General features: G+C 54.1%; 1 protein-coding gene across 3 annotated transcripts; it reads right to left on the bottom strand.

Annotated features, from left to right (window-relative positions):
• Window positions 1-2,603: 2,603 nt before the first annotated feature.
• Window positions 2,604-11,734, bottom strand: Cdh16 (cadherin 16). Of its 3 annotated transcripts, none has more exons than XM_074055895.1 (18): window positions 11,598-11,734; window positions 10,861-10,918; window positions 10,513-10,590; window positions 9,824-9,979; window positions 9,615-9,753; window positions 9,121-9,279; window positions 8,250-8,440; window positions 7,519-7,641; window positions 7,160-7,310; window positions 6,750-6,977; window positions 6,593-6,669; window positions 6,335-6,523; window positions 5,991-6,232; window positions 5,355-5,488; window positions 4,332-4,574; window positions 4,074-4,181; window positions 3,666-3,782; window positions 2,604-2,927 (listed from the first exon to the last, which is right to left on the bottom strand). In XM_074055895.1, the coding sequence occupies exons 2-18, from the start codon at window positions 10,903-10,905 to the stop codon at window positions 2,830-2,832; spliced, it is 2,478 nt and encodes an 825-aa protein (XP_073911996.1). In that variant the 5' UTR covers window positions 10,906-10,918; window positions 11,598-11,734; the 3' UTR covers window positions 2,604-2,829. The 3 variants fall into 3 exon arrangements, with proteins under 3 accessions (XP_073911996.1, XP_073911997.1, XP_073911998.1); XM_074055896.1 differs by having other exon boundaries at window positions 11,574-11,729; XM_074055897.1 differs by having other exon boundaries at window positions 11,578-11,721.
• Between the last annotated feature and the right edge of the window lie 577 nt (window positions 11,735-12,311).

Below are 12,311 nucleotides of genomic sequence, written 5' to 3'. Positions count from 1 at the left end.
TACCCAAGGGTGCTCTGTTCCTGAGCAGCAGGACACCTGGAGGTGGGACCACAGAAAGAACTTCTGCTCTGAGGCCCAAGCTAGAGTCCTGGCGCTGGGATAGGTGGGTGGGGGTGGTGGCAGGGGTGAGGGAGCTCTCTAGGGTCCCGAGACTGTTTCAATTTTGGGGAGATGAGGGCCAGACTGACCTCTGGGCTTCTTGTTTCAAGAGTTCTATCACTAGGGCTGGAAAAAGTTTAAAAATATCTTCATGTTTACATTCTTTCCAAGTCTGCCTCCTGGTCCTCAGTGCTGGGTCCCTTTGATCTGGTCTTGTGCTTCTGGATGGGGCCTAGGAGAGGGGGAGTATGAGCCCACTGCTGGGGCCAATTTCTCCATCCCCTCCAGCTCCAGCACAGTCAGAAACCTGGGAGACCCCTCAACATCACAGAACCAGAGAGATCCTAGGGTCAGGAAAGAAGCCCAGGCTGGGAGCAGTGTCTTGTTCTGGGTCTCCTAGTGTCCGCCTGGTGGGAGCTGGAGCCAGGGTCCTTCTCCATGCTCCCTTCCCAAAACCTGGGTTTCTAGAGAGTGTGAGTGTGTGAGTGTAGGGCTACAGGAAGTTGTAGTAAGCTCCTTCAAAACTCATGGACTAGGGAAAGCCACAATTATCCAGTGCCTGTGATGTTCCTGGCACTGTGTGTGAGGATTATTTTATCTAATTCTCCCCAAAACATCACGAAATGAGGCCCATTCTATCAATAAGTAAAACTGAGGCTCAGAGAGGCAAGGTGATTTATCTGAAAACACACAGTGAGGATGAGGCAGAGCATAAATCATATGCTCTTCCACCCAGACAGCACCTCCAGTTATCCCTTGCCTTGTCCTGTGAAAGTATGGGCTCTGCCTGAAGCAGGAGGCCTTCCTCACTATCATGAATCCCTACAAGCACTCACTGACCCACTGCCAATGTACTTATTTCCCTCTGTGATCCAGGACAAGCCACACCCCTTTCTCAGCCTCTCCTTCCTCTTTATATTTATTTATTTATTTATTTATGATACTGAGGTTTGAACTCAGGGCCTCCTGTTTGCTAGGCAGGCCCTCTACCACTTGGTACCACCTACCCACCATCTAGCTACCCATCCATCTATCCACTCACCTACCCTGCTGTTCATGCATCCACTTACCTATCCATCTCCATCAAAGGCCCAGAGAGCAAGGAGGTTCCAGCTCATTGGCTTATGAAGCGGGAGTTCCCTCCATCTCTTTGCAATGAATTTTCTCACTGTTACCAGAAGATGCAGACCAGGTGATCTCTAAGGCCTTTCTGGGAGACCTTGCAGGAGGAGAGACCAGCTGAAGACTGTGGATACTTCTAGAGAGGTATCACAGACCTCAGCCACACAGATCTGCCTTGGGCTCTGGTCCCAAGACTCCCAGCTACAGCCCTTAACCTTCCTGACCATTGAGATCTTCCACTGGATGAAGGGAGTCAATGACCCGCCCAGACAGGTTGATGGGAAGATTAGATGAGATGCTTCCTCTAAAGTGATTTGCACCCTGAAGGCTGTTGAGTGGGTGCAGGCTAAGCAGAGATGGGGAGGGGGAGCTGGGGAGCCTTGCTTGGGCCGACGAGGTCAGTAGAGTCTCCAGGGGGCATCCCTGAGTCCATCTGCAGGCTCCCTCAAGCCAGCCAGTGTGCCTGCCACATCTCTCTTGGTTGGGCTTGGCCCCCATCCCATAGAATCTGCCAGCAGTAGAGATTATCTCCTAAAAATAGGGCTGGGCCCCACCAAGGTTGTTTTTCTCCCTTCCCCGTGATTTACCATCATCGGCTCAGGGTGCCTGGGACATCAAGTCCCACTCTGGCTCCCTGGTGACCATTAGGAAGGAGACATGCGGATCAGTTTGTCTGGAGTCAGTCTGGGGGCAGGGGTTACAAGTCAGTCTGGAGGTATGGTCAAGGCACAGGGCCATGGCTTAATTTTGGGCCAGGGTGAGCCATGAGGGTCCCTGTCCCACCCCAGTGGTATCCATCTGAGTGACTCCCTTCCTTGATTTCTGCAGATGCCTCACGCACTCACTGACTGTGTGTGAAATCCTCAGTGGCTTGGAGCCTGCTCTGGGGCAGAAGGACCCATCCCAGACTCATGTCTCTTGTAGCTGCCTTGAAGAGCCCTCAAGACTCTTGCTCAGGCTTCTGAGACTGAGGGACCCTGCTCATCCCTAAGTACAGGTGGCTCATGAACAGGGACACAGGTGTGCTCACACATGAGCAGAGGACATGGGCTTACAAGACTGTGCCCTCCATAGCAAAGATGATGTCCTGAAAAGACAGGACATCAATGACCCTCCTCCACCACTAACACCTGCACAGTTACCCCTCCAGGGCTCTGGATGCCCAAGGAAATGATCCACTTTGCTTTAACCCCAAGATCTTACCAACATCCCAGATAATGTCCTGAGTCCTTTCTCACAGGGAGCCCCAATACTATCTCTCAAGCCCCAGAGCCATTTTGTGCAGCAGCAGATGAGGAGAAGCATGACAGCACACTCACACACATGCCTGCACACATGCATGTGGACACTCAGCCTCCGGCAAAGTAATCCTTCAGGACCCCTCCTGGCTCTCTGGGCTTTATTATTGGGCAATGAACTGCCATTTGGAGCACTCCCATGGGCAATCCCATACATCAGTGTTCAGGCTCTAGAGACACGTCTGGTGACAGTGCCTCTGTCCCAGGAAGGTGGCGGGGCTTTTACTCTGTCCTAGCCCCCACTGGCCTTTTCCCAGTGGATTCAGATAGAGCCAGCAGCCAAGCTCCCAGTTTGGGCTGCTTGGATCACTCAGACGGCCGCCTTCAGGGGCATGCTGTCTGCTGGCTGATCCAGGTCCTTCTTCCTCGCCAGGGTCAGGTGGGCAAAGATGAGGATGAGGAAGAAGCCTAAGGGGCCCAAGAGAGATGCATCAGCCCTCAGAAGGTCCATCAGTAGACTCTCTGCTATTGCTACTGGTTTAACAAAGAGCTGAAGTTTCCTAGACAGTGTCCTGAGGCTGGGCTAGATATGACCCCTGTTGCCTGGAGGAGGCTGAGTGTTTGGCCTGCTCTTCACCCATCAGTCCCTCATCTCACTGGCTGCCCCAGTACACCCCAGCCTCCAACATCCACTTCTCGGGGGACAGTTTGGGTAGAGTTCATCTGAAGGCCAGTGAGTTGTTCCCACTGATCTCCAAGAGAAAGGGCCATCATAGTATTAGGGCACAGCCAGCACAGGAAAACATTTAGTGGGCTAAAGAAATAAAGGAGATGGACAGGGTGACTCGGAATAAAGGAACTAGGCTGGAAAGAGCTGGGCTCTGCTACATCCTGGCTGTATAAACTTGGACAGAGAGAGCCACAGTGACCCCATCTGCAGAATGGGGAGAAAGAAGAATTACATCATGGGATGCAGAGAGGATCCCATGTGGTAAGCCATGTGCTGACTCACACTCAGTACATAATAACGCAGTGGTGAATTCTGTTCCCAATGATGTTGAGGATGACTGATACAAGGGGAAAAGGAGGCTCCCTTTGCAGACCTGGGGGCACTATAGGGACAGTGACACTGTTTATCTGCAGGTTCTGACTCCAACCACCCATCACCAACCCCTGCCCCACACACAGGAACCCAGTCTCCATTACCTATTGCTGCCAGGGTGCCCACGAGGACACCCACTGCCGACAGCTTCGTGGGCATACCCTTCAGGTGGCCCACCTTGCGTAGGCACTCCCCCTCCACATTGCAACGACACACAATCACTGGTGGGGAGGGGAGAAAGGTGAGAGCAGTGAGGGAGGGCTTTCAGCTGTTTGGAGCCCCTTGGCTGGCCAGATGGCTGATAAGTGTTTTTGTGCACGTACATGTATGCGTGTGAGTGTGAAGGTACATGCCCCTCTGTGCATGTGGCAGGATGCACATGGATATGGGGACCTGGTCACAGATGTGCAAGTGTGTACAGACATATGATATCTTTGTGAGCATGCATGATGTATACCCAGCTCCTTCCCCCTGCAGCCTGATAGCTTCCTCAGGAACTGCAGGTGCCTCACCTCGGACCAGGAACTGCCAAGTCTGGGCATTGTGGTGGACAACCACAGGGACCATGTGTTCACCTGGCTCCACCCAATGTAGGGCCAGGGTAAGGTAAGCATGGGAATCTGTTGGATTGGAGGCAATGACCAGAGTCACTAATCTGGACAGGTCCTCTGGGGCTGCTCCCTCTAGGCCCAGCCCCACCCCATCTCACTTCCAAGTGGCCCCTTCCCTGCCTTGGCCACAGCCTCCCTCCTTTCCCCCCCACCAAATACCATTGAAAGGTTGGAGCTGCCAGTCCCGCTGCACTGTGGGATTAGGACCAAGAGAAAAGCTGTAGGGACCATGCCCACTGGCCAAGTAGGGGTCCTCGCCACGTCCACTGACGACCACCCCATAATCCTGGCGGGGTGTGCAGAGGTGTTGGGAGGACAGTGGGGCCAGAGTCAGGGCTGGGACAGGAGGGGCCTTCAGGAAGTGGACCATGATGGTGGCAGAGGTGCTGAGATGTGGTTCATCTGCATTGTTGGGGATGGGGGGTAAGTCAGGAGTCCCTGGGTTGGTCCCTCCCTGCACAGACCATCAGCCTCACCCTGCAAACTCCCTGCCACTCTCCCTCCACTCCTTCTCCCATCCTGTCATCATCCCCACACCAGTCTCTTCCTTACAGCAGACTTTACCCCCTTCACTATCTGAGTAGCTGCCAGGCCCACCCGCACCTTTCTGGATGCCATACCTACCCTTAGCACCCCTCTTGCTGCTGAGCCAGAGCCCAGCAACATGGCAGTGCCCCGACCCTGGAATAGTGCTCCACCCAGCTCAGAGACCTGGGCCTCCTGACCTTGCCCTCCTGGGTAGAGGCCAGCTGCTTATCCTACTCACAGTTCATACCTGGCCTCAGTTTCCCATTTGGCTCAGTTCGCCTACCCTAGATGCAATTCCTGGCCCTCTTCTACCTCTTTACCCTTAGCCCAGTACCTTCTCCCTTAACCACCCTCTGAAGCAACACCCTGAGACACAGTCCAGGGAATAAGGGACACAGGGTTGGGGGATTTCAAGATCAAGTTAGGGGAGTGGTAGGAGACGCGAGGCAGAGGCCAGGCCGGCCCACCTCGGGATAGACCCATTCTCAGAGAGGGACAATGGATCCAGCTCTTTGTGCTTCTCTCCTGCCTGCGGCTGGGTGGTTATTTACAAGAGGCCCAGAAAGGAAACACAGTCCTGCCTGTCTGTCTGTCAGTCTGAAGTTTGCATGTGGTAGTCCCTCTAAGAGGCCTCCCGCCAAGGCCTGGCCGTACCTGCGTCCTGGACCTCCACAAGCACTGTGTATGTGTCCCCAGGCTGGGCGCCCTGCAAGGTCTGGGCCGTGTGCACTTCCCCAGAGACCTCCTTGATGCAGAACCAGCCCTCTGAGTCATTGACCAGGGAGAACCTGAGGCCCAGAGGAGGAGATTTGGGGTGGGGAGGCACTGGGACTATATATGAGGTCTTGCTTAGAGACCCCCAGGTCCCTGTTATTTGCTCCAGTGCCACATTGTTTCTGTGACTGGAGGCACCTCTCTCCCCAGCTTGGGGATTGTTAGGAGTGAGGGGAGGGGCTATCAGAACCTGGGAGCCTGGTTCAACTTCACTAGTTCCCCTGCCAAGAGAGCTGGTGGAGTCAGAGCCTGGGAATAGCCTTATCTGTGTTGCATTCTGGGCAGTGGTTGTGGAAGAGGGCCCTGTCTTCCCTCCAGGTAGAGAAGCATAATCTGAGCTCTCATGGGGTCTAAACACACCTTCCCTTCCTTGCCCACCCATCTAGCCCTGATCCTCCCAGGAGTTATAACCTTGGCTTTAGCCATCATTCGAAGAATATTCTAAGCCATAGATAGTTTGAGCCCCCGGTGAGACTCTGGAGTCATCCCTGGGGTACAGGGGAGATTCTAGCTTACCTGAGAGTTCTGTTTGTGGGGTCTGAGGACTGAATGGTCAGAAGGAGGGAGCCAGCTGGAGTGCTGACTGGGATGCTGGCCTCGTAGCTCTCCTGGTCCAACTTGAGGGGTGGTGTCACTCTCTCCACCAGTACAGTCACTGTGGCTGTGGCTCCAGGGCCCGGGCCAGGGCCTACTAGCTCCTCTACGTTCTGCACCACCACTACTACCTTATGATGTGGAGCCGCCTCATAGCTGAGGTTCTGGAACCAGTGATTTCTGGGTCACTGTATAGGCCAGGGTGTGGCATACTTGTGCATGCATATGTGTGTGTGTACCCCTTTCCCACCTGTCCAATCCCTTACCTTTCGGAGTATGAGTTGGACATGACCAGAGTCTGGCTCCCAGTCCAAGCCGAAGATCCCTTCTGTGTCTCCTGCCTCAATGGCAAAGTCCATGAGGCGGAAGGCAGGCTCAAGGTCAGCATCAGTGGCCATGAGGGTGGCCACCATAGTTCCAGGCTCTACATCCTCAGGGAGGCTTACAGGCCCAATCTAGAGAGATGGTGACGCTATGAGCCCCACCGGTACCCTTCCCAAGGTCTCCTTCCTGCTTCCACTTACCTGAGCAGTGGTGAACTCAGGGGCATGGTCATTGATGTCTGTGATGACGACTGCGACCTCACATGTGCTGCTAAGGCCTGAAGCAGGGGAGGACTTACTGATGAGGCCCAGGTAGGAACAGAGGGTCAGGGGCCCAGGTCACCATCAGGGTACTTACCACCCTCTGCTCCTGCCAGGTCAATGGCCAGCACCTGAAGCAGAATGTTCTGGCCAGCTTGGAGTGGGATAGTCCCCAGTGTCACAGTGCCTGAGGTGGGGTCCAGCTCAAAGGATCTCCCTTCAGCTCCCTCCTCAAGGTCAGGGGTTAGCAGCCGATATACAACATGGGAATTGGGAGAGCCAGAGACATCTGCATCCTCTGCAGACAGCCTAGTTACTTCAGTGCCTACAAGACAGCATCTGCCTGGGTGGGATCACAGCCCAGCCTATAGGCTTTACCCCACCCTCACCTACTTCTTTTTTATTTGAAACTGAACTTGTGTGTGTGTGTGTGTTGGAGAAGGACTTCCATATGAGGGCCAGAGGGACTCCACCCTTCCCTCACCACTGACAAGGTCTACAGCCCACCTGGGGGACTGAGCTCAGGGATCTTGATTGAGGGGCCACTTGGCAGGCAGACAGGTGCATTGTCATTCTCATCCATCACAACCACATGCAACTCCAGGGCTTCTGCGTAGTCCTCACCACGAGAATTCTGCGCCCGCACCTGGAGCAGGTACTGTGGTGGGCAGTAGAGGGGCTTCAGGTCAAGGCCAAGGGCATCTCCAGCCTGGCCTAGGTCTAGGTTCCTTCTAATGGCCAGTTCCAGCTCTTCCAGGCTTTCTTCCACTGCCTCAGCATCTCTGGGGGATGTGACACCCCCAAAAGCTAACCAGACAGTGAGTAAGCATCCTCTAGGCTGCCTGTCAGATTCCTTCTCACCTCACCTCAGCCTGGGTCTCTCGGTCCAGCTCTCTTGTCACATGGAGTTTCCCCTCTGAGTCCACGTCAAAGGGTCCAGGGGGCTGGCTGTCCAAGTGATAGTGTACGTTCCCCCCACTCCAGTGTACCTGGGAGGAGTGAAGGCACCCCAGGCTGAGGGGCAGGAAGGGCTAGCCCTTGTACCCCAATTGATTCCCAAGCAAAAAGCCTGGACCCCAAATACAGTGACCCCAGGCAAATTGCTGCCCTCCATTGGCCTGAACTCTAGGCAGGGTCCTTCTGTTTGGGGCACTAGTGGTGGAAACTCCACAGTTGCTGTGCCCTAGTCCAATCCTGGGCCCTGCCAGAGTCCCTGAATGACCAGGTTATTTTATTATCTGTCCTCTCAAGCTGGGCCTGCCCCCAGGGCATTCCTAAAGGAGGGCTGAGACATTCCTGGTCTGGGTGACAATCCTCAGGCAGCAAGAGGTGCCAGCTGTTCTCCCTGAGTAAGCCTTAGGAAAACTGAGGAGGTCAGAACACAAAGCCACACATGCCAGAGGATGGCAGTTGAGGGAGTATGGACTTGGTTCCAAGGTCTTACACTCCCCACCTCACAGCAAGAAGTGATGGGAAGATTGGAGAAAGGAGCAAGGGTCAAGTTGGGTCCTAGACCCTCCTCCCAAATGTCTATTGGAATCAGGCCCAGCTGTCCCATCCATGGGGCTGCCGCAGCTGCTGATAGCCACTTACTCACCTGGGCAATGACATGTGGGTACGGGACTTTGAGATTCTCTGCCAGGTGTGTAGGCTCTAGGGGCACCCAGGTGTTCTCTAATATGGAGATCTCTACAGTGGCTGTGGCCTGGTGGCCTGAGACCTGGTCACCCATGTCCTTGACCTGCACCAACAGCTGGTAGGGCCCTTTCAGGGCATGTTCTAGGCTCCCTAAAAGGGGTAGGATGGTCAGCTGAGCATGGGGCCAGGGAGAAAGGTCCATAGCCTCCTTCTCAGCAGGTACTAAACACAAGCATGTGGCAGATGTTCCTGAGACACTTGGCCAAGCGATGAGAGGGACTTTTAGTGTCATCATGAGCATCCAGCTAGGACTTGACTACCCATATAGTGAGTGGCTAATGGACTGGAGGGGTGGATGAATGGCTAGGTTGGGGAATTGAGTAGATGAGTAGACGATTGGTTGGAGGGTGGGTAGACTAGATGGATGGATGGGAGTTTGGATGTGTGGATAGGAGAGTGTGAATGAGCAAGTGTTGAACAGATGGGCTATATGGGTGGTTGGGGTGAAAGGGGGCTGGTTGGGTTGAGGTGATTCATTTCTCTTTCCATCCCTAGCCTGTGCCTCTTGTCCGAGCTCTCAGGTGACATATCAGTCTAAAGGTGTCCTGATTATAGTCCTTTCAACCATTCCTTTCTGGTCTCCAGAGGGTGGAGCTGAGGCATTCCATCCACCCCATTTCCTTACTCTCCATGCATGACCCCATCATGGCCTTGACTTCCAATGTCCTTTCCTTTCATCTCAGCTCTAACCCATCCATCCCTTATCGCTCAGAGGCCCCCTTCTCCAGCATTCCCTGACCCTCCCTCCATTGCACCAAACTCAGGCTCACCCTGGGGGCTGAGGGCCAGAGCTCCCAGATGAGGCTCCAGCAGGAACAAGTGTGGTGCAGGTTGGGCTGGGGCCTGGCTCAGCATGTGAAATCGAAGATCTGAGTTGGCTGTGCCTGGCGCATCCTCATCCAAAGCCTCAAGGAAGAGGAAGGGGATGCCTGGTGTAGGTGTGGAGATAAACCTTAAGGGAAAATGGAGGTGGGGAGTCTCCGCTGTCTCCTCTATCCCTTCCTGGCTCTTTCTTCCATATCTGTCATCATATCAGGGTTCTGGAGATGGCCACAGCTTTTATCTCACTTCACAGATGAGCAAACTGAGGCCAAGAGTAGATGGGACCCTCAGTGGGGTGGAAGGGTACAAAATGGGACAGAGTTGGAGGGAACAGTTTAAACCATTACTAGTCTGTCCCTATGCTGACTTCATCTCTTTACTCTCTGCTGTCGCATCAGTGCCCACCTGGCTGTGCTGCAAGTTGGTTACCCTGGTCACTCACCAGGCTTGGTGCCCTGGCTCAGGTGAGCTCTGTAGATGGCCTGGGAGAATTGGGGCACCTGGTCATTCTCATCCTTTACATGCACAGTCACAGACTGTGGGCCCCACAAGACACGTCCATCCTCAGTCTCCAGGGTGACCTGTCAGGGAAGGAAAGTCAGTGCCTAGCTCTGCCTTGCCTACCATCTCCTATACCTCACTAAGACTTACCTGTAGCTGGTACTCTGCCTTTTCCTCTCGGTCCAAGGCCCTGGTCACCATCAGGAAACCAGACTCTCGATCCACAGAAAAGAGGTCTTCAGCTGCCACACCTGAGTCCCCTGATAACACAATCTGGCCTTCAGCATCCTTACTGGGCAGTGGCAACTGGTGATTGAGAATTGAGGCAAAAGGAGTAGGGGCCAGGCATGGCCAATGGCTCCATTTTATATGTAGGGAAACTGAGTCTCAGAGGGGGTTAGCACTTGCCTGAGATCATAAATCCAGAAAGTTAATGGGACTGAAATTGAAGTTCAAAACCAGAGCTATTTCCCGTGTACCTAGAACTCCCTGCCTCTCTCTCTAAAGTTGGAACTTCCCACCAATATTTCATTTTTTTTTTCTTGAGATAAATCTCTCTGTGTAGCCCAGGCTGGCCTCAAACTCTCAATCCTCCTGCCTTAGCCTCCCCAGTGCTAGGATTACAGGTGTGTACTGTCATGCCCAGGACCAATATTTCATTCTTTAACTCAAAGCTTTACTCTTCTCTAGGACTAAAAGCTTACCAGTTATTCATACTGTAACACATACTCTCCAGAAAGCAGTGTTCACAAGAGAGCCAGAGCAAAAGAAAGGAGGGGTGCTGGAGGTAGGAGAAGCAGGACTTGGCTGGTGGTAGCCCACCCAGTTATCAGACTCACCTTGATCAGGTACAAAGGGAAATTTCCACCATAGTTTTCAGGGACTTCCACATGCAGCTCTGCAGCCTGGACCTCAGCCTGTGGGAGAATTCTCACCTTGGTCCCAGAGTCTATCTTCCTTTTGAGACCTAATGGGGAAGGGGAATTTCTGCCCCTTCCCTAGTCATACCTCAGTCCATCCACCCTCTGGCTTTTGACTTCCCTCTCCACACAGCAGCCCTGTAGCCCCAGCTCCGAACCTCCACCCCCCACACCTTATGGTCAGTGTGATTGGTCCAGGTGGAGTTGGAAGCAAAGGTGCCAACCCCCATTGTCAGGACTTGAAGGAGGAGGCATCCACCAGCTCACCTGGGGGATGTAGAAGCAAAGCAGCCACAGCCAGGCAGGAACCATGGTCAGACTGGGCCTGAGGGACATGGCAGTGAGAATCCAGTCCAGATGGGCAGGAAGAGGGGCTCCACCCCATACACACAGCCAGAGAGTTCTCTTCAGACTAGCCCCCTCTTCCTCCCCTAAAGGCCTACAGCTCCCTGTGGCCTGCAAGAAAATGTCTGATTCCTCGACTAGATGCAGTGAGGTCCCAGATCTAGCCACCCTGCCTCTTGGTTCTTGCCCCCGCAAGGACCTCCACAGGAGTCCCACCTCCAGACCTTTGTCTCCATCCCAGCTTGTAGATTCCAAATCAGTTCCCCAAATCAGAAAGTTAGAAGCTCAAAAGACAATTTTGAAGGTCACTTCCTGTAATTGCCTCATGTTGCAGCAAGGCCTGAAGGGCAGGGCCTGGTCAAGGTCACTGGGGACTTGACCACAAGAGAATTCCTGCTGGAACAGAGAACTCTCGGCTGGTCCTAGGGGGTCTTCCTGCTCCCCTCTGCCACCCTCCAGACACAGAGTGCCCCCAGGGCAGGAGCTCTTCTCTTGTGGGCACTCAGCATCACGAAACATCGCCAACCACACCAAAATGATCCCAGGAAATCCTCCACCGGACAACAGGAAAACAGGGCAGTGTCTCCCCAGCCCCGACCTCAGGCCATCCCACCCATGTGCTCCCAGTCCCTCACCCACTGGTGCCAAAGGCAGCTCACTTGGTCCAGCTGCCAGGGGAGAGGGCTTGTTCTCCAGAGAGCTCAGGCAGGCTGGGCTGGGTGGGGCAAGGCAAGGTGGACACTTGAGCAGGTAGGCGGTCCGGCCACACTTGCTCAGAAGTGGAAAACACCACTGGACTCACAACAGCAGGCCTGGTCCGGCCTAGCCCCCACCCCACCAAGTTACTCATTGACTTTGGAAAGCTGGGACTGCTCAGCATCCGTGACTGCCAGCCCCAGGAGGTGTGATCATTGGCCTGGCACCCCTTTCACCCTGACACAACCCAGTGGGCACTCCTTGGCCCTTTAGGCTTGGACACTACTTCTTTTTCTGTGATTCTAGACTTGGTCCCATTTCTTCCTTGTACACCTGCATCTGCAGCAGTACAATAGCATGTGCTATTCCTTCACCTGGAATGCCCTTCCCACTCTCCACTGATATGGCGAGTACCTACTCATGCTTTAGTACCCAGCTCAGAGCCCCTATGCTCACAGGCTGGGTCAGACCCACCCCACACCATGTGCAGCTTTTACCGATACACAGAGGACACAGGCTCGTCTCTCATTTGTTAGACCAGGAGTCCCCGCAGGGGAGGACATGTGGTCCCAGCTGTGACCTGGCCCTTACCTTGCCCCATCAGCTTCCAGCTAGCTGTGGGGCTAAGATAAGGACTGAAGGTTGTGCTGGAAAAGCAGATGAGCAATGCATGACCT

Source organism: Castor canadensis, chromosome 15, assembly GCF_047511655.1.
Source record: "Castor canadensis chromosome 15, mCasCan1.hap1v2, whole genome shotgun sequence".
In the NCBI taxonomy this organism is placed as follows: Eukaryota; Metazoa; Chordata; class Mammalia; order Rodentia; family Castoridae; genus Castor; species Castor canadensis.
The sequence above is the reverse complement of the archived record's forward strand: the minus strand, read 5'-3'. Positions and strand labels throughout refer to the sequence as shown.

Excerpts from the sequence above, each read along its gene's own strand:
- Cdh16 (XM_074055895.1), bottom strand. The coding sequence starts at position 10,905 with ATGGTTCCTGCCTGGCTGTGGCTGCTTTGCTTCTACATCCCCCAG. Across the intron at positions 10,591-10,860 it reads TTTGCTTCTACATCCCCCAG|GCTGAGGTCCAGGCTGCAGA; the intron begins GTGAGCTGGTGG and ends ATTCTCCCACAG. Across the intron at positions 4,575-5,354 it reads TGTGGAGGTCCAGGACGCAG|ATGAACCACATCTCAGCACC; the intron begins GTACGGCCAGGC and ends CCAACAATGCAG.